Consider the following 22144-nt stretch of genomic DNA (forward strand, 5'->3'; position numbering starts at 1 on the left):
TCCTGCAATCTTCAGATCCTGCTTCTAGGCTCAGGGAATGCATCCGCTGAGCGCGAGGCCATTAGTGTGGCTTGCTAGCTGGCCTAGTGGGGGGGGGAATGCCTCTTCCCTCCAGTGTGTGCTGCTGACCCCTCGTTGACTTCAGCTCTTAATCGGCGAAGCAGGAGCCCATTCTCATCGCCACTGTTAAGTCGTGGGCTCTTGGGTGCAGGAATGAAGACATGAGGCTGAGTACAGGATAATTCATACTTTATTCTTGCTGGAACTGTACTGAAACCTGGGCTGCAACCAGCCACAATATATAGTCTGACCTCTAGGCGGCAGCCAATGGGTTTGAACCCATTCTTGCCGCCTGGGGCTAGCCAATTGCAGGATGGAGACAGCCAGTCTGGGTTGCTGGAGAGCCATTGGCTGCTCCAGCAACGCACGTGGTGTATCACCACAAGCCCAGTACATAACATGTACAGTTAGAGATGGACTACCCTGGGTGGGTGAGAAGCTATACATATCTGCCACCCAGAGGATCAATTTCATGCATCTTTGCCATGATACAAAATCAGCAGGACATTTCGGGTTTGTAAAAACCCTATACTTAACTAAAAGGCAATTTTGGTGGCCATTCATGAGAAAGGACATAGAAAGCTACATGGCCAGCTTCCAAATTTGCACAATGGCTAAGAGGCCGCAAGGGAAGTCGCCAGGACTGTTACAACCAGTAGTTAACCCCTCAGCCCCATGGAAAGAGATAGCCATGGATTTTATAGTGGAATTATCAGAAAGCAATGGGAACACTGTAGTCTGGATGGTCACGGACTTGTTTTCCAAACAGGTGCACTTCATTCCTTGCCAAAGGATTCCCACCACAAAAGCCTTAGCAAAACTTTTCATGCAGCATGTTTACAGATTGCATGCAGCACTGCAACATATCATATCTGATGGGGTGGTGGTGGTGCAATTTACGTTGGCATTTTGGAAAGAATTTTTATCCCTTTTAGGAACCACCCAAGGACTGACATCTAGTCATCACCCTCAAGGGAATGCTCAATGTGAAAAATTGAACTCAGTACTTGAGCAATATTTACAATGCTTTATTAATTTCCAGCAAACAAATTCAACAGACCTACTACCTTTCGCAGAAGTGGCATATAATAATGCAGTCTGGTCAAAGTTTCAACCCCATGCCAGAACTAACCCCAAACGGGGAATGAACATGCAATATTGGAATTTAGCATTATGCAAGCACAAGCAATAGAACATAGCCAAACTAGAGCACTTATGCCCATGGACCACATCCGGCCTGAGATGTGGTTACATTATTCCACAGGACCACCCTGGAAACAGCAAGGGACTGGGCCCTACCACCTTGGCCCCAGCCTAGGCCATCCAGTTGCTGAGCTACAACTTTGGGGTGGCCATGCAGATTAGACTGTGGTCAGTCTTAGATCCATGGGGCCTCCCTGGAGACAGTGAAGGGCCGCCCCCACCACCTCAGCCCCGTCTCCTGGGTGCACTTACAGGTGGCAGTGAATGCATGAGGCTTGGCATCCCAAGTGAAAGGGAAGCACTCAGAATGTGCTCAGCCTGTGGATCAAGATGGTCAGGGATACCAGGCCCCGCATGCACACTGTCACCTGTGTGTCGGCTGAGGATCCAGGGCTGAAGTGGTGGGGGCCAGTCACTTGCTGTCTCCAGGATGGTCCTGCAGATCTAAGACTGACTGCATTCTACCCACATGGCCATTGCAAAGTTGTATATTGGGATGTCCCTGCCACCACCACCTTCATGGCTCATTCAGCAGCCCGGCCTCGTAGCCTGCGAGTGCTTCACTTTCATTCAAACTGCCCTTGCCCCCACATGGGAAAGCCATGGCCACCAGCAGCAAAGAGAAGCAAGAAGGCAAGACAAGATGCCAGGCAATTCACAGAAGGCCAGTGGGAAGGTGAGGACATTTGGGGGGTCAAGTTAGTTGTGTTGAGATTCCCAGAAAAATGAGAGGCCTGAAAGAAATATATTTAATTATTTGCAAAGGACTTCTGGGAAGATGCCTTGGAGCCATGTACCATGTTGGGGAGGTGGTGTGCAGGCAGGCAAGAGAGCAAACTCACAGATGGGCTTCGTGGTCTATTCTTGCCACTTCCCCTCCCTAAAATCCAGCCAATAATAGAAGTCATTGGATTGAATGGGAAAATAAGAGGAATTGGTATGAGTTGAAATTAAAAGGCTGAGTCCACCCTCGCCCTCCCAAATTATTTTGTCAGACACCTGGAAAGTGTTTCTTGCTTCTACTTCCTCTTGTTTGCTCTTTTATTGTTTTTTTTAATATTTTATTGAAATGTTTTAACATAACATAAATCATTATAAAACAGAATGTTGTCTGGGTAACATTTATAAAACAGTCCTTAACAATTAAATTCTATAATCTATATTCCATATGTTAATTTCATTTGATTTGCCCTTTCCCCAACATATCTTTCTTTGCAAAACATTAGATTAAGACAGTTCTGTTTGCTTAACAGAAGTTAAATATATATAGTTTCGGTACTTCTGTGTATCGTTTTAGTTGCCTTATCATAAATCCTGTCACCATATTTATTTCAGCTTATTTCCCCCCCCCCAAAATTCTAAATACTTTTACCAGTAACAATCTTTTTTAGCACTTAACTATATTTACATTCGTGGCTTTCATTCTGTTTTTTTTTCGTGCAAACCCTCTCATGCTTTTATAATTCCCAATCAATAAATAAAAAAAGTAAAAAGAAACAATAACAACAACAACAACAAAAAGAGAACAGCTTGTTTCTCCCTCCAAATTCTAGATGTTCTTACAAATAACAATCAATTCAACATTCCACTATATTTACATTAGTGAATTTAATTCTGTTTTTCCCATTGTTGTTGTTAGCTGCAAAGTCGTGTCCGACCCATCGCGACCCTATGGACAACGTTCCTCCAGGCCTTCCTGTCCTCTACCATCTTCTGGAGTCCATTTAAGCTCACGCCTACTGCTTCAGTGACTCCATCCAGCCACATCATTCTCTGTCGTCCCCTTCTTCTATTGCCCTCAACCTTTCCCAGCATTAGGCTCTTCTCCAGTGAGTCCTTCCTTCTCATTAGGTGGCCAAAGTATTTGAGTTTCAACTTCAGGATCTGGCCTTCTAAAGAGCAGTCAGGGTTGATCTCCTCTAGGACTGACCGGTATGATCGCCTTGCAGTCCAAGGGACTCGCAGGAGTCTTCTCCAGCATCAGAGTTCAAAGGCCTCAATTCTTTGGCGCTCAGCCTTTTTCCATATAGACCCTCTTATGCTTTAATTTCAAAACACATTTTTATATTTTTCTTATCATCACATTTAAGTAGCTAAAATGTTTGCTTTTATTTACATCAATTCAACTCAGAAGAATAGAAAAAAACAAACAAAAAAAGCAAAGAGAAAAAACACACAATTATATTGATTTGGAGGAAGAAAAGAAAGAAAAAATTTCCCTCTAAGAGTAGTATATTAAAGTTTTCCCATTTCTTAGCCATATTCAAACAAATGTTTCTTTTTGAAATATTCTTTCTGAAATATTCCATCCTTTTCCTGCTGTTTCATCATCCTTTGTTTCCCTACAGGGAATTTTTTCTCATTCTCTTCCTTATCTTCAAAGTTGTTTCCCATTTGGATTAAATCATAACTCTTTATTTTATATGATTCCATCTTCAAATTTCCATCCTCAAACTTATATTTAATCATCTCTGTTATATTTTCCTGAGAACATTCTTGAAGTGAAATTAAATTGAAAATAAGTTGATTCATGCACTCAAAGTTCTTCTGCATTTCCTTGTGGTTTAAAGTCATTGTCCTTTGAAATTTTTGCTGCTTATCATATGTTTCCTTTTGTGAAATGAGCAGTTTATAAGGTTCCTTTAAGTCTCAATATTCAGAGGTTCTTTGAGTCATCTCTACTGTATTTTGAGAGATTTCTTGGAGTGAAATTAGGTTGGAAATAAGTTGGTTCATGTTTTCAAAGTTGTTGTGAATTTCTATGTAGTTTAAAGTCCTTGTCCTTTGGAATTGTTGTCGCTCATCGCATGTTTCCTTTTGTAGAGTATTCATTGCTTCAGCTGTGTTATCCAATTTGTTTAAACAGGTGCATTTAAAACTTAAGAGTTCAAAGGGAAAAAATAAAAGAAAAAATTATCCTCCACTAGCAGGGGTCAGCATTTGCTCATTTTTCATGTCTTTCTGGTTATTTCCCTTCTCTAAAATAGCAAATTTCACCACCCAAGTGTGGGAGAAGAAACAAAGTCCCCCTCCCCCTTTTCTTCTTCAGAGAACTCTTATTTTGGGGATTTTCTTCTTCAGGAAAGTAGGTAGGATAGAGAAAAACAACATTCTTACCCAGATTCAAGCATGCTGCTTTGTTCACTTAGTTTAATCGCTTGTGACTTCCCTTTGGTTCAGCTATGACTGGACAGGGCATTGGCCAGCCTTTTCTTCCATTGGTTTCTGGGAGGCGTCTCCTGGAGTGTTCGGAGAGACTGCCATCTCTCCTAAGTCCCTGGGATTTCCTTCCTTCAGTCCACCCCTCCAGGGTGGATTCTGGTCCCTTAGGGTCCCCAACAAAAAGAAATTTCAGCCAGAAGATCCGACGTTTCGGATTCTCCAACTGCTATGCTGAAAAACGGAACAGGAAGTTGCTCTTTTATTGTTTAATCCAGCCTTACCCAAACTAATGTCTTCTGGGTGTCATGGACCACAGTTCCCATCATCCTGTGGCTATGCTGGTTAGAAATTGAATGCCTTATTTTCTCTGCAGTATGCACCTAGGAGGTGGTGGGTCTGTGGGATTTAAATGTATTTAAACATTTGTTTCTTTTGCCTAATTTATTAAATCAATGTCTAATTCAAAATTCAACATTTCTGAGAAATCCAGGGTGATTTACAAGAAAACCCTCAAATACAGCTATTGTAAAGCATCACCAGCACTGCTTAAAACTATTAAAAGTGTATATGTTAAGAAAGAAATGTATTAGTAATAATTTCTTTTTTTTATTGAAAAGTTTTACAGTACATTTTTAAAGCCTGGGCGCTCACCCCCTCCTCTTCTCCCAAGGAGCGGGCTTCCGAGCCGTCAAAACAGCTGATAGGCACTGTTTTCGGCGGCTCCACGGAGACGGCGGGGCTGACAGCCAGAATGGCTGCTGGCGGCGGAGCCTTGCCACCCGGAACTTAGTAATAATTTCATTAGAGCTGTTTGACCATGAAATTTGTTGTTGTTCTACATATGCTTGGCTGAACAGTGTGTTTGGAGTTGCCTCTAAATGGGTGAGGGATGCATTGTTCATATTTTCCTTGAGAGAAAGTTCTATTATTGGGGTGCTGTCTCTGAGAAGGCTCTGCTCTTGGCCATTGTTCTATAAACAAAACCAGTGGGACCATATGATCTTAATGGATAGTAAACAAAGATGATTAGGGGGATGGAGGCTAAAACATATGACAAACATTTGTGGGAATTGGGTATGTCTAACCTAGTGAAAAAGACCAGGGGTGGTGACATGATAGCACTGTTCCAATATTTGAGAGTCTGCCACAAAGAAGGGGCCAATCTATTTTCCAAAGCACCAGAAGGCAACACAAGAAACACTAGATGGAAACTAATCAAGGAGGAAACCAGCCTAGAACTAAGGAGTGAAAACAACTAACCTAGGGGTATCCAACCTTTCTTGGTTGGTGGGCCAGAGGGAAAGGGAGGGGGAAGAATTTTACTCATGTGTGTACACAAACACAAACAGGGCCGCAAGTATGCATGATGCAAATGGAGCAGTACTAGCCCCCGCATGACGCTGCCCTATTTTTGCCACGTGGTGCCCCATTTTCACCATGACAGAGGCACTAGTGTGAATGGGGGTGAGCACGCATACACACGTGTGTGCCCTGGCCAGCCTTTTGTGTCGCCTGATGGCCAGCAAGCCATGGTCCAGTAGTGGGCCACGGCCCACAGGTTGGGGACCCCGAACTAACCAATGGAAGGCTTGTCTTCAGAAGTTGTAGGTGCTCCTTCACTGGAGGCTTTTAAGAAGAGATTGGACATTTCATTGTCTGGATGGTATCGGTCTCCTGGTTGAGCAGGGGGTTGGTCTAGATAGAAGACCTCTAATGGCTCTGTCATTCTTTGAGTGAAGTGCTGCCAACCTCTCTCCCTCCCCTCGGCCCTTCCTTGGCAGGGTTGAATATATTATAGAAGATTCTCAAAATGAACATGATAATACAGTATATTATTTCTTTGGTTTGTCACAAGTTCACCAAAGATAGTAAAAACTTCCTATTTTATATTTACATTTACATTTCCAACATGCATCTGAAATACCTTTATACATGCTTGACAATTTATCAGGTATTAAGGACCAAACGTACATCATATTATAAATTTTTTCTTTCAGATTGTAATTAAGTGTAATTAAACCCTTTAGCCACATGTTTTCCCATTGTACAAGTTTTATAGTATACCCTGAATTTTTTGTCCATTTAATCATATACTGTTTCATATATTCATTTTCCAAATTCAATTTAAGTCACACTTTATAAACCTTGGCAATAGCATGTTCATCATTACCACATAATACAATTTCAAATTCATTTTTACAAAGTCAAACCCAAAATTTTTTGTCTACTTTCTTTCTATTGTAAGTATGTAAACCAGTGACAGACAAATCCTCCTGACTCCAACTCTTCTTTGGACTTCAGAGTAAGTTCACTTATTTAACCATAGATCCACCAGTCTGGCCTCACTATCATTTCTTTTCTAAAAGAAAGCTTCCTAAGGTGACACCCAAAGCGTTAACTTCATAGAGAACTTTATTTTAGATTTATTCCAGAACCTTAGGATGGCACACCTAACAAAAAGATTCTTAAAGTCAACATTTATTTTAATCTTGTCATATCATAAGTAAGCATGCCATCCAAATCTTAGTTCATGACCTTCTAATTTGAGTAATCTCTTATTTTGGAGAGTCACCCACTCTTTCATCCAGATCCAACAGCAAGTATCAAAATACAGTTTCAAATATGGCAAACCCAAAGCTCCTCTTCCTTTACCATTTTGCAGTAGTTTACCTAACCCTAACCCTAACCCTAATTCTCATTTTCTCCCCTTGCCATCTGAATTTAGATTTATTCTTTTGCCATTGGTTAACTGCAGTGTTACTTGTCAATATCAGTAAAGTCTGGAATAAAAATAACATATTTGATAAGACATTCATCTTACTTACACAGATTTATCCAGTAGGAATAACTGCAAATTCTCCATCATGAGAAATCTTTTCTAGTATCATTCCAAACAGGTACATTTTTTAGTTCTTTTTAAATTTTATTCATTTATAATGTAAAATATGAAAATACAAAAGCAAATAGTAAAGGACAACAATAGGAAAAGGGAAAATGAAAAAGTGTGGAAAAGTGGAGCAGGAGAAGGAAAAAAAAGGTATTGACTCCCTGTTGCAATAAAATAAGATATTAAAATCGAATCTCAACTTTTTACATTTCTATAGTATTATTATTATTATTATTATTATTATTATTATTATTATTATTATTATTATTATTATTATTATTATTATTATTTGGATTTACTCGCCATTTCTGTATCAACAAATCAGTCTAATAAGTAAAACCCAAAATCATCGTATCATTTTTTCCACCTCAAGCAGAAAGTCAGGAAGTGGTTTCCCAGTAGAAACAAAAGTACTTATATTCTTCTCAAAACAGTCAATTGGGCCATCTTTGCTAATTCCATCAGCTTTTGTAAACATTCGTCCATGGTGAGAATGGAAGCCTCCTTTCATTTTTGTGCATAGAGCAGTTTTGTTGCTGTCACCATATATAAAATCAGAGTTCCAAATTACTTTTCCAAGTACAAATTGTTTTGAAACAACTTAGACTTTGTACTTGTAAATGTAACCCCAGATATTTAACCTTTTTCTTTGCCATGAAACCCTAGTTTCTTGCCAATGTTTTTTTTTTGTTAGCTGCGAAGTCGTGTCCAACCCAATCGCAACCACATGGCCTTCCTGTCCTCTACCATCTTCTGGAGTCTATTTAGGCTCACGTCTACTGCTTCAGTGACTCTATCCAGCCACCTCATTCTCTGTCATTCTCTTCTTCTTTTGCCCTCAATCTCTCCCAGCATTAGGCTCTTGGTACTGTCCATAGGGTTTTCATGGCAAAGTTAATGGAGTGGGTTGCCATTTCCTTCTCCAGTGGATCACGTTTTGTCAGAACTCTCTGCTATGACCTGTCCATCTTGGGTGGCCCTGCAAGGCATAGCTCAGGGGTCAGCAACCTGAAACAGTGAAAGAGCCACTCGGAACCGGTTCCCTCACAAAAGGAAAAACTGGGAGCTGCAAAAAAATGTGTGCACATGCGCGTACATGCGCGCATGCACAGAACAGGGTTTGACTGAAGAGTGGAGCCAAGGTGAGATATGCACCTACCCTACATATTTGAATTGATTGGTTGAACTTTTTTAGTCCCACTTATTTTTTTTTGACTGCACATGGCAGAGGACTGGGAGCCAAAGGAGATGGCTGAAAGAGCTGCATGCGGCTCCGGAGCCGCGGGTTGCAGACCTGTGACATAGCTCATAGCTTCATTGAATTACGCAAGCCCCTTCACCATGACAAGGCAGTAATCCATGAAGGGGGCCAATGTTTTATAATCTTGAAAATTGAAATTCTTAACAAATATTTTTGTTTTCTGTTTATCCAATCAGGAACTGACATCTGCTTTGTGTATTTAACTTTCTTTCCCAATTTCCCTGCACCCACTTCATTCACTCTGTCAATATGCATAGTTTTCGTTCCATTTACCCCTCTCTGTACAATTATCAAAATAACAATGATTACTTCATCTTCCACTAAAGCCTAGGGGACTTCTTTCACCCACAGTTATTTTGAAATAAGGTAGGTGTTAGAAACCCTCATCAATGGATTTCACAAATATTTAGTAATTCTTATAAAAATCTGAAAATCTGGTCCACAAGGACCTCAAGGTTGATGAAGAACACACAGACTCCTGTAGGCACAAATGTACAGGTCAGAATTTTAATGCTGTCCTTTTAATGTGCCAGATTAAACATTACCTTGCTTGATCAAGTCAGTGGAACTGTGTTCTTTGGCAAGAGAAGTGTGCTTCTCCTTAGACAGATCTGAGCCCAAAGACAGTGGGCATGTGTCTCACAGAACTACAGAAGATCTTCATCATGATATCTGAAATACTGCTGACGCTGCTTCTCCTGGTATCCCATTTTCCATGTGGGATGCAGATGACCAAATGTCCATTGAACGTAGAAAAAGAGGGAGGTAACATATTTAATTATTACAAGTTAGGAGATTTCCTGATTAGTGGAATCATTTCTACATCAAGCACAGTATTTAAATCATACCTCTTCTTCAAAACTCCATATCACAGATTTCAAAGGTAATTCCTGACATGTACTTAACACTAGTGATTAATTTTATCTTTTCCACTATTTTCCATTTAATAGGGATGGTTAGCTGATATGAATGCTACAATTTTATGTTTTAATTTTTAACATTGATATCTATGATTCTAGTGGTCTATTGTTAAAAACTATTCTGAATTTTGCAAGCTGATCCACAAAGTTCAGAAATATGATAAGGTATTGTTGGAAAACATTCTGAAAGAAATAAAAAGGCGTAAAAGACATCAGAATTGGTTGGCGATCTAGTGAACCTTGGAGAGATGAGAGTTATATAATCGTGCTATTAATTGAATGTTTGATGTGGTGGTTAATGTTTCAACTTAGAAACCAGGAAAGCATGACCTCTAGTCCTTCCTTGGATAGAAATTAAACTGGCTGGCACGGGGCCAGTCACTTTCTCTTAATCCTAGGAAGGAGACAATAGGAAACCACTTCTGGAAAACCTTGCCAGGAAAACTGCAGGAACTTGTCCAGGCATTCTCTGAGAATCGGACATAATCAAACAGAAGGAAAAAAAATGTAAGCGAGTAATAAAGAGAGACAATGTTGGAGATTTTCCAAGATGCATACTATTATTCAGGAAGAATCTGCTGCATTTCCCAGGTTATTATTCCAGAAGAGAACTCTTCCTTTTTTCCCCATCAAACACAGTCAAAGAAGAACTTTATATCTCCCAAGTTGAAGCTCCCCTTAGCCTTTGAAACTTCTAGCTGTCTTAGATGGGGCACTGGTGTCACTAGATACTTTGGATGATATTGTTGTTATTAAGGGCTATGATGTCACTGCTGACTTATAGCGACCACAAGGATAAAATTTCTCCAGGAAAAGTCTTTTAGTTCTTCCTCTAAGGACATAAGAAATTCTATTAAAAGCAAACAAACACTTAGAAGTGCAATCCATCCAAAACCAAAGACAATTAACTCATGGAATTTAAGGTACCCTTTCAACTAAACTGAGTCATCAAGGCAGAAACAATAAATAACAAGGAAATACCTACACTTTTGCCAGAATAATTCCACTTAAATATTCCTCCAATTAGGAATCAAATTAACATAAACAGACTTATTTCACAGAACCCTGTTTTTTAATATGGAAATGATTTTCCAAAGTGAATTTTTTTAAAAAATGTATCCAATTGCTAAGACAGTTGATCCATTACTATAAAATGCATCTCTAAGTTGCCATTTGGAGAAAATAATGGTTGGGATCAGGTATAGAGTTTCCATTTGATGTTTTTGAGCTTGAAGAAAACCATTGGAAAGAAAGTCATTTGTGGCCAATAGGACTGTGCTTCTAATACCCAGATCCAAAGAAGTCCATCACCTGGCAAGGTCCAAAAAATGAAGGATATAGGCATCTCACATTATTTTTTTGAGGAATTAATTTCTGAGAATATTTCCTGCATTACAATATAGGGAGTGAGCTTTTGGTCTGATCTTTTCCTGCTTTCCCCTTCACGGGGTCAACCAGAATCCAAAGCTGTTACCAAAGATCACCCTGGGCTATAGCATTAGAGATACATTGCATTCCATAACTGACTTCAGATTGTTAGATTGTCAAATTTGTGCACTAGACATATAATACAGCAATCCAAGTGATTAGTTATAAATGTCCTTAAAGGAACAGCTTCAGGAAATATGATGTGATTTTATGAATTGAAGATGAAAACCAACTGCAGTCTCTTATCTTGCAGTATACAGAGTATGAGCTTCTGGCACGTCCTGCCCTTCTTCTTTGCCACTCATGAGATCAACCAGAATCCAAAGCTGCTACCCAACATCACCCTGGGCTACAGCATCTATGAGAACTTTTTCAATGCAAGGATAACATACGAGGTCATGATGGACTTGCTGTCTACAGGACAGGAGAATGTCCCAAACTACAGTTGTGGAAGACCAAATAACCTTCTGGCTGTGCTTGAAGGGACCGATTCGGAGCTCTTTCCTTCCATTTCAACTATGCTGGGCATCTACAAAATTCCACAAGTAGGAATGAACACTGAAGCTAATTTCATTTTGTAAAGTCTAATGATAGTCTAAAAGGGGTCAGATCATAAATAAAATGATTTAGATGACAGAGCTTAAAGGACGCCTGAACTATTCTATTTTCATCAGGCGTTCAAATACCTTTCTTCATTCTTACATCATTGTACATCTTGATTTTTTAAAAAGATACACAGGTTACAAAGAGATTTTTCAACTGAACGAACCTCCACCCATAGCTCAAATGAAGTGCTGTCAATCATCCTTTGCATGAAATTTGCATCCTCTTTTCCCACCCTTCTGCCTCTTCTCCCTGTCTTCTGGTCACTGCAGTCTTGGGAGAAAAAAAAATCTTTTCACCCTTATTCCAACCGATTCCAAATAAAATCTCTAAGGATTGGAATGAAAATAACATAGGCAAATGTTAAGAGAGTTTTTTTTTCCTATTTGCACCTAAAGACAATGAAAATATACCCAGTTGTCACTTTTCTTCCTGCTGCGTTCACATGACGTTCCATTTTCCCCAATCTACGATCAAAGCAAATCAAATTATATATATTTTTAAAGCCTTTACAATAAAAGAGCACAGCAAAAAGAGAAACAGTGTAATACAGCAATTTGTTATTGGGGAAAGGAAAAAAAAGAATAGGACAAGAAAACAGCATATCTAATGAATAGTTCTGTGCAGTTGTATAACTTGGTGAATATAATTGACCAGCTGATAATGTGAGTAGTGGGTTAGGATCAGAAAAAAAAATCCCTTAGAGGTAAGGGCTTATTTTTGTCCTTAAGAGCAAAGCAATCAACCATCTCCTCTGTTTCACCTTAGATCAACTATGGGGTCATCAGCCACATTCCAGAGCAGAAATATAATTTCCCTTTTTTCTACCGGGTGAGTCCAAAACAAGAGCCTCCTCACTTGGCAATTATCAAGTTGCTTCTGCATTTCCGATGGACATGGATCGGCCTCGTTGCTCCGGACAATGAAAATGGAGAAAAGTTCAGAAGAGCCTTTGTGCCAGAAGCCTTAAGAAAAGGTGTCTGCGTTGCCTTTTCAATAAGATTACCCACGGTTCTTAGAGCAGGGTGGTTAACGGACATCCTTGAATATTTTAGTGACACTAAAGTGAAAAGTATTGTTTGTCAGCTGGACTCTCAATCCTCATTAGTACTAGCATTAATAATACAAACCATTGAAAAGACAAAAATCCTGTTTGAGGGAAAAGTATGGATTGCTACAGCTTTGTCAGATTTAAATGTGAGATTATTTTACCGATTGGTTAATCTCCAGCATAACCATCTTTTATTATCCTTCTCAACTAAGGCAAAGAAATGGACACAATATCATGATTTTAATTCACATTATTCTGCTACAGGGAAGTTTGGGAAGGAAGCATTTCAGTGTTCTTATTCAAGCCCTTTGTTGTCTAAGAAAGTTTGGATCACATGCCTGGAAAAAGAGACCTGGGAAATCCCATCCCCAGATCTGGTTGCAAGAATCTTGTCTGAGGATGGCTCCAGTATTTCCACAACAATCCAGGTTGTGGCCTCGGTCTCCAATGCTGCCTTTTCCTCCCAAATGAGTAAGAGGAGGATGCCTTCTGGGGACCACCAGACACTCCAGATGGTTCAACCGTGGCATGTAATGCTTCTTCAATATTTTAATAATGGTTCCCTTTCAATTCTTACAAGTTATCATAAAGATAAGCAGAGATGATGGGGATAAGCCAAGAACAATTGCTTGTTTTTAATATTTGTTCTGATGAGACATTTTAGAGAGAGAGAAACAGATAGATTGTGCTGCTGAATCTTCTAGATTAAGCCTGGTGTGCTGATTGAGGATGCTTGTGAGAATAGGTTATGATTTCTGAAGAGACTGGAAGGTTCTTTTCACAATTGCTGAATAAATAAGCAGTAGGATGGGACAATAACCATCATGTTCTACTGAACTTCCATCATTGTTGCACAACATGTTTGGGATCTGAGATTACCAATTTCATCAAGCAGAACAGGCTAAAATAATAAACTAAAAAGATCTGTATGTGTGTGAGAGGGAGAGACAGACAGACATAGACAGAGAGACAGAAAGAGTGAAAAGAGCCTGGGAGAAACAATGGGAGTGGGAAAGAAAGAGAGGGAGAGAGGTAATTAGAGAGAAAAATAGAATCTTCCTACCACATTTGCATACAGAAGCACTGCGATAAAGTACCTCTGTTTTGACTTAGTGCTCAAATGAGAATGTATACATTGCAAGGATGATTCTCCATGTCTTTTCAGCTCCATCCATTTCTAAGAAACTTCCAGATTTACAATTCTTCTGTAAATGATGTTTATTTGGATGAGTATGGAATTTCCACTGCTGACTTTAATATCATGGACTGGGCAGTATTTCCCAACAAATCTGCTTCTGGGGTGATAATTGGGAATATTGAAAAAGAAGTCTCTTCAGACATCAAGATCTCAGTCGATGAGAGCGCCATCATATGGCCAACATCTTTTAACAAGGTAACCAAGTCTATGTATCCATGTGATTTTGTGGTTTATCAGTCTTTTAACTTATATGGAGAGTCACCACATCTAAAAGGACAGGTTGAAGGAGACACTATTTTTCCTGTTCCTATCAAAAGATCTATTCTTATGATAAGGGATATCTGGTTTGATGTCATAGCAATATAGATGTGGGAAGAGCAGAGCTTCATACTCCACAGCTAATTTCCTTCTGCTAGAGAGCCTCAAAGGGCCAAAGGTCACACCAGAGAGGCAACAACAAAGGAGGAAACCCTCATTGATCATGGGCAGATGTCAGTTAGCCCATCTGATCCAAGAAAATCCCTCCAAACCGACGGAAGAAGCAGTCTGTCCAAGAGCTACTGACAGCATGGAAGGATGAGGACTAGCCCAACGAGAGGATCAATAACAGCATGTCGTGGAACTGGGTGAGAAGATCCTCTTTCTATCTACTATTTTTGAACACTATTCCCTGGAATAGGTAACAGGAAAATATTGGAAAGGGAACATCAAAACATTTGCTTGATAGGAGATTTTAATACAATTGTAGATAGAAAATTAGATTATAGAAGGAGCAAAGGATGAAAAAAGGGAAGAAAGACAGAACGACAGAAGAAATTTCCATACAGGATACTTGGAGAGAAAGAAACCCCCCAAAGACCCAGTACACATTTTATTTGAATAGACATAAATCTTGGCCTAGAATTGACATGATATGGATGTCCCCTGAGCTAAGTACTAATATATATATGAGATTGAGGTAAAACCTAACATTTGGGCAGACCATAATCCAATAAAGCTGACCCAGAAAGAGATAAAGAAGAAATCAAGATGGAGTTTGAATCAATCCTTGTTAAAAGAGAAACACTTTGTAGAGTTATCAATAAAGGAAACAGAGTTTTTCTTTAAAAGAAATAAAAAGGAAGAGATTTAAATTCAGAATACATGGGACACAGCCAAAGCATATTTTAGAGCAGACATGTCAAACACAAGGCCCGGGGGCCAGATCCGGCCCGCGAAGTGGTTTCATGCGGCCCGCGAAGCCATCCTGGAAACAGTGAGGGAACGGCCCCCACTGCCTTGGCCCTGGCCCAGAAACCCTCCTCCTGCCAGAGACCCTCAGATCTGTCCCACTCCTGCCCAGGCCCCCATAGGCACCCTTGATGCGAACGATGTAGAGCTGGCCATGCCCATCCAGTAGGCCACGCCCACCCAGGCCATATCCACCTGGCCCCTTGAGGGCAACCGCAATGCTGATGCGGCCCTCAATGAAATTGAGTTTGACACCCCTGTTTTAGAGGATTAGCTATAATATATATGGCTAAAAAGAACAAAGAAAAACAACAACAATTTACAGCACTAAGAGAAGAATTGAAGAAACTGGAATTAGAATTACAAATACATCAAGAAAAGAAAATTGTGAAAAGACAAATGGAGACAGTGAAACATAAATTAAATTTAATACAGTCAGAAGAATTGGCTCTACAAATAAAAAGGGTAAAACAAAACTTTTTTGAAAATGCAAACAAGCCAAGAAGGTGGTTGGCATATAAACTGAAAAAAGAAAGAGAGAAGAAACTGATAATAAACTACAAGATGAGAAGGGTGACTTACAATTTCAAACTGATGCAATTAAAAAAAGAAAGACTTTTATGAAAAATTATATAGAAGGAATTTCTCGAGAAAAAATGATACAATACTTTGAAAATGCAAACCTACCAAAAATACTAGAAAACCTAAAAAATATATTAAATGAAAAAATTACAATGATGGAAGTGATAAAAGCTATTAAAAAACCAGAAAAACGATAAAACCCCAGGACCGGATGGGCTACCCACAGAGGTTTACAAATGTCTGCAAGATACATTAAGTCTACCAATGAAGGAAGTGTGTAACGAGGTATTATTAGAAGCCAAACTACCAAACACATGGATGGAAGCAAGTATTACTTTAATATCAAGAGAAGATTCAGATTTGACACAGATAAAAAATTATAGTCCAAAATCATTATTAAATGTGGATTATAATTTTTTTGCCTCAATAATAGCAGAGAGATTGAAAAGATTCTTGACTGAAATTACTACTGTTAGTTTAGCAAAAATGTTTAAAAATATGTCTAGCAAATGTTGGAAATGTAATCAAAATCCCGGTAAATATTATCACTGGTGGTGGACATGTGTAAAATAAAAAAAAAGTTGGACTAAAATACATACTTGGTGAGAAAAGATGTTAGGAAAACATGTAGATTTTAAACCTGATTTTTTTTTACTAGGCATAATGCCAGAAAAGTTTGATAAACAAAATGTATATTTAACATTATATGTATTAACCGCAGCAAGGATTGTATTTTCACAGCAGTGGAAAAATGAGATAACACCATCGAAGGAAGCAATAATTAAGAAAATATTGGACTGTGCAGAAATGGACAGACGCACATTGAGAATCAAAGGGAAAAAAAAGATACAGAATACTTTCAGATATAGAACTTATTTTATCAATGATTGGGAAAGCAGGACAGAGACTAAGAATTTAACCGTTATGATTAGGCAAAAATCAACCCAGACATGTTGTTCATTCAGCACAAATGAATTGTAATGATAGAAAACTAATAAAATACTATAAATACTATAAATACTATTTTATACAATAAAATCTATTGTTTATGATGAGAATACCAGCATTGTTCTGATGTTGAATGGAAAACATGTTGTTGGCTAGCCCAAAGCTGCCTGTAGCATGTAAGGAAACTTAGGAGCATCACAAACCAGGGAATTGGCCTTTGACACTGAGGGACTTATAGGTAAAGGTTCCCCCGCACGTGCGTGCTAGTCATTTCCGACTCTAGGGGCCGATGCTCATCTCCGTTTCAAAGCCGAAGAGCCAGCGCTTGTCCGAGGACGTCTCCGTTGTCATGTGGCCGGCATGACTAGACGCCAAAGGCGCACAGAATGCTGTTACCTTCCCAGCGTAGTGGTCCCTATTTTTCTACTTGCATTTTTACGTGCTTTTGAACTGCTAGGTTGGCAGAAGCTGGGACAAATAACAGGCGCTCACTCTGTTATGCGGCACTCGGGATTCGACCCGCCAAACTGCCGACCTTCTGATCGACAAGCTCAGTGTCCTAACCCACTGAGCCACTGCGTCCCAGGAGGGACTTACAGTAGGGCATTTTATTCAGCGCAATCTTTGATGTTCTCTGAGCTTGTTTACTTGTTTGCAGGTAATTTCATTGGTTAATTTCCCAACTAAGCAACATCTTCAATGCTGATGATAGCACTGATAATGTTATCTATTCAAGTAATGAAATATCTGCAAACAGGCAGTCAAAACCAGAGAGTATCAAGGAGTTTACAATTCAACCCTGAGTTACACAGATTTTCTTCTATTGAATCATTCAATGTTTTTTTCAGAACTGGAGTCTTCTTTGAGACTGAAATTGATAGTAAATTGAGATCTAAGAAATACATATTGTCAGAGGAAATGTTGTGACAGATGGTGTTCTAGCAATTGCTAAGATAAGACAAAGTAACCCTTTGCTTTCCATATTTTGGACTAAACTTTCCACAATTTTGTATCATTGACTAGTTGGCTGAAGCTGAAGTCCAAATGCAGAAAAATCCCAGGATAGTGATGCCTGGATGGGAGAGTCATCAGCTTTTTCTGAACATTGAGTGGACTCTGGAATCATAGCCTGCTGAAATGAAACTGCTAGTGGAAACTTTTCACTAAAACAAAAATATTTTCATTGTATTTGGAAAAAGATCTTGAAAGTACCCTCTTGAATTCATGAACCCACTTTGTTGCTCACTTCCATTTTTAGAAGTAATCCCCTCATTCATACATTTCTCTGATTTTTTCCCCTGTTCAGAAGGCCCCCTTTTCTAGGTGTACAGAAAGTTGCCTCCCAGGATATACCAAGCTGATGAGAGAGGGAGAACCAGTTTGTTGCTATGACTGTTCTTCATGCATGGAAGGAACTATCTCTGTGCAGGAAGGTAGGTAATTGAAGAATAAAGAAGCAGCACCAGTCTTTTATTCTAAGGATAATATAGTAGCAATAGGAATTTCATTTAGCCTTATATATTGCTTCAGAGTGCTTTACAGCATGCTCTAAGCAGTTTACAGAGTCAGCATATTTAATTTAATTTTAATTTATTGAGATTTCTATACCGCCCTTCTCCCTAAGGGACTCAGGGCGGTTCACAGGGCATATATAAATAACAATACAAAAATTAAAAGACAATTAAATCAATGCACAAGTTAAAACAAGAATGATAAAATGCCCCTCAACAATCTGGGTCCTCATTTTACTGACCTTAAAAGAATGGAAGACTGATTCAACCTTGAGCTGGTCAGTATCAAACTCCAGGCAGTGGGCTGATTTAGCCTACAATACTGCATTCTAATCACTTTGCCACCACAGCTCTAGTATTAGCAAGATTTGTTCTCATATACCAATATACCATCTAGATTCATGCTATAACTAGACTCAGGAAACAGACTAAAAACACTGCAAGAACTGTTCAGTGAAGGTAAAATTCACCATGGTGCATGTTTCACAAGTTGCTGAAACAATAGCAAGCAAACTTGAAAAACATTGAGAGACCTTAAGAAACACGACAGCATTTGAAACACATATACAAAACAAGATATATGATTAACAACCATATATAATTTTTTTTGAAATACAACATGGAGATGGAAAAAAATAAACATTTTTATGATAAAATGGATGCAAAATGTCAAACAATCACAATACAAAAATGAGAAGAGCTTTCAAAAAGAGAAATACAGAAAATTCATTTCAAGTTATAATTTAAGGGTTAGCTCTTGGCTACTTGAAAAACGCGTGTTTTTCAATTGTTCTACAACTACATCAACAATTGCAAAATAAACAAATAATAGAACATTTAATGTTGGAAAAGCCATGAGAAGAAGGAATAGTTTATCATCTGTAGTGGATATGCAAAATAACCTCAAAAGCATTGGAATGAAATACATCAAATTATTCAGAAAAATCCTATACAAAATGAACTGAAATCACAAATATTCTTTATAGGTATAGTTTCAAAAAGCAAAGAAAATGCTAACCCTAACCCTAACATCAGACTCTACTAAGATATTTTTTCTGGCAGTTTCAAGAACAATTTAGGAGAGAATTGGAAAAATAGAAATTTTGTCAGTGATGTCAGATTGGGAGGTGAATTTGGAGAATATGCAGCAATGACACAACTGACAATATATACAGATTCTTGGCAACATTAAGTAATGTGGACATGAACTCCCAGAATTTCTCAGGAGCCATGGAATTCAGGGAATTAGGGAATTCTGGCTGAGGAATTCTGGGAATTGAAGAACATGTCTTAATGCTATGAAGGCTGAGAAACACTGATCTACAGGATCTGTGATGAAGTTTAAGCAACTGTTAAGAAGAATAGCTCTCGTATGTGGAACACATTGCACAGTAGGATATATTTAAAGCTTTAGAACATGATTTTTTACCAGAAAGTTGTGAAATGAATAAAAACTAATATCAGATGCAAGCAAGAATCTTCATACTTTAAAGTTAAAAAACACACACAGAGAGAAACAAATAGATTATGTGTGGAAATGGTGTGTTTGTTTGTCTCTCTCTGTGTGTTTATTCTACTCATAACTTGGGGAAAACAAAAGGTGGGAGAGGAATGTTTTCCATAAACATAATTATCTACTTTATTCATGCTTAGTAATTAAGCATTTTCCCTTGTATTTCATTATTCTAATAATATCATTTTTAAAAAAAATAGAGAGAGAGAGAGAGAGAGAGAAATCTTCATTGCTCTGTCTACATCCTGCTTCTGGTCAGTTGGTCATGATGTGCTGAATGTCATTGAATCACTATTTAAAAGCAGTTGTGTTTTCCAGATGTTGCCCAATGTGCAAAATGTCCAGATGACCACTTCTCCAACAAGAACCGGGATCAGTGTGTCCCCAAAGTTATAACTTTCCTGTCCTACAAAGAAAACCTAGGTCTCATCCTGGCTGCCTTTGCCCTTTTTTTGTCTCTTACCACTGCCTTAGTTCTAGGAATTTTTATTAAATATCGAGAAACTCCCATAGTCAAAGCTAACAACCGTGATCTCACCTACATTCTGCTGATCTTTCTTCTGCTTTCCTTCTTGACTTCCCTTCTATTCATTGGTCAACCCAAGAAAGTGACCTGCCTTCTTCGACAAACTGCCTTCAGTGTTGTTTTCTCACTTGCTGTGTCATCCTTGCTGGCCAAGACTATCATGGTGGTGATGGCATTTCTGGCCACAAAGCCAGGCAGCAAAATGAGGAAATGGCTGGGGAAGTCTTTGGCCAATTTCATCATCTTCTCCTGCTCTGGTGTTCAGGTGGGCATCTGTTTCATATGGCTGGGAATCTTTCCCCCATTCCCAGATTCTGATTTATATTCCCAAAAAGGGCAGATCGTACTGCAATGCAATGAAGGTTCAGTCATCATGTTCTATTCTGCCCTTGGCTACTTGGGCTTTCTGGCTTTCATTTGTTTCTTGGTGGCTTTTCTAGCCCGAAAACTACCAGGGGGCTTCAACGAAGCCAAGTGGATCACCTTCAGTATGCTGCTTTTCTGCAGTGTTTGGGTTTCTTTTGTCCCTGCCTACCTGAGCACCAAAGGAAAATACATGGTGGCTGTGCAGATCTTCTCCATCCTGACCTCCAGCCTGGGCTTACTTGGCTGCATCTTTGTCCCCAAATGTTACATCATCATTCTGAGACCTGAGATGAACTTGAAGGAGCATCTAATGAAGAAAAACAATGAGTGAACGTGATTTTGGGAGTTATATTTTATCCAAATTATTGCTAAGTTAAAATAAGACATTGCAAACAGTTATTTGTTCAAATAATTTTTCTTCCTCCCATGTGATTAGTCTTATTATCAATAAATAGCATAGTGAAAGTTATTGATGTTTTTTCCACTAATTTAAAACCATGTTATTTGTCTCCTAATCTACATTTCTTCAATATCCATTTAATGTACAAGATGAATAAATAAGCAAGGAGAGCACAGTGTTGCTGATTTCTTTACTGATCTGGAATCATACTGTTTAATGGTGAAAAACTGTGAACTTGATTTTGGCAGTTATGTTTTTATTCAAAATATTGCTAAGATAAAATAAGACATTGAAAACTCTTTGTTATTTGTTCAAAGATTTTTTTTCTTTCTCCCATGTGATTAAACTTACTATCAATAAATAGCATAGTGAAGGTTATTGATCTTTCCTCCACCCTTTTAAAACCATGTTATTTGGCTTCTCATCTACCGTACATTTCTTTAATATCCATTCAATGTATGAGATGAATAAATAAGAAGTGAATGTACAATGTTGTCCCATTTCTTTACTGATCTGGAATCATACTGTTTAACTCTGTTTTGTTCAGATTTTGGCTTCAAGTCCTTGTATAATTTTTTTTAAAAGGACATAGAGATATTGTCAGATTGTCATTTCTTAAAAACATTCCATAGCTCAACATAATTTCTTTTAATTATTCATTTATTTTAAAAGATTTGTATGACCACCTATCTTAAGACATATTTTATGTTTTAATCAGGAAGTGACATCTACTTTGGGTACTTCTTATCCTTTCAATTTCCCTCCACTCTCTTTCTGCTGTCTCTCCAAATTTTAAGCTAGAGCAGCCAAATGCATTTCCCTCAGGGTTCTAGTCCTTAACAGCATCATGAGGATATGAGTCCCCTAACATCTATATACTAGGCTGGCCCAGTGGGACTGCTTTCTCCAAAATCAGCAAGCCCTCATGACAACTGAACTGACCTTCAAAAATAAAGACTGAATTGCTTTTTTTCCTTTTACTGACTACAAAGGTTGGCTCATAGAAGCAAAATAACGAAAATGCCAGGCAAATAAAATGTAAGTGCCACAAGTTTCTGAAACCAATTTAGAGATGTTTTATCAAGATTTGCTCATAATAATTTTTAGATGAGATGCAAATCTCTTGCCAATGAAAACAATGATAAAAAAACAGACCCAGGAAACTACAGACTAATCAGTCTGATATCAATATCTGAGAATATCATGGAAAAGATAAAACAGATCTGTGAATATCTCAATGCAAATAAAGTTATAACTAGGAGCCAGCATGGGTTTATTAAAAACAGTTCATGCCA

The 22144-nt window shown here is 38.5% G+C and overlaps 1 protein-coding gene across 1 annotated transcript; it reads left to right on the plus strand.

The window, feature by feature from the left end:
* Positions 1–11184: 11184 nt before the first annotated feature.
* LOC310634774 (vomeronasal type-2 receptor 26-like) lies at positions 11185–20780 on the plus strand (the record flags this gene model as incomplete). The annotated part of the gene is made up of 5 exons (XM_083353310.1): positions 11185–11466; positions 12293–13105; positions 13741–13968; positions 17840–17966; positions 19876–20780. The coding sequence occupies 5 exons, from the start codon at positions 11185–11187 to the stop codon at positions 20778–20780; spliced, it is 2355 nt and encodes a 784-aa protein (XP_083209436.1).
* Between the last annotated feature and the right edge of the window lie 1364 nt (positions 20781–22144).

The sequence above is a fragment of the Vipera ursinii genome (genome assembly GCF_947247035.1).
Source record: "Vipera ursinii genome assembly, chromosome: 2".
Classification (NCBI taxonomy): domain Eukaryota; kingdom Metazoa; phylum Chordata; class Lepidosauria; order Squamata; family Viperidae; genus Vipera; species Vipera ursinii.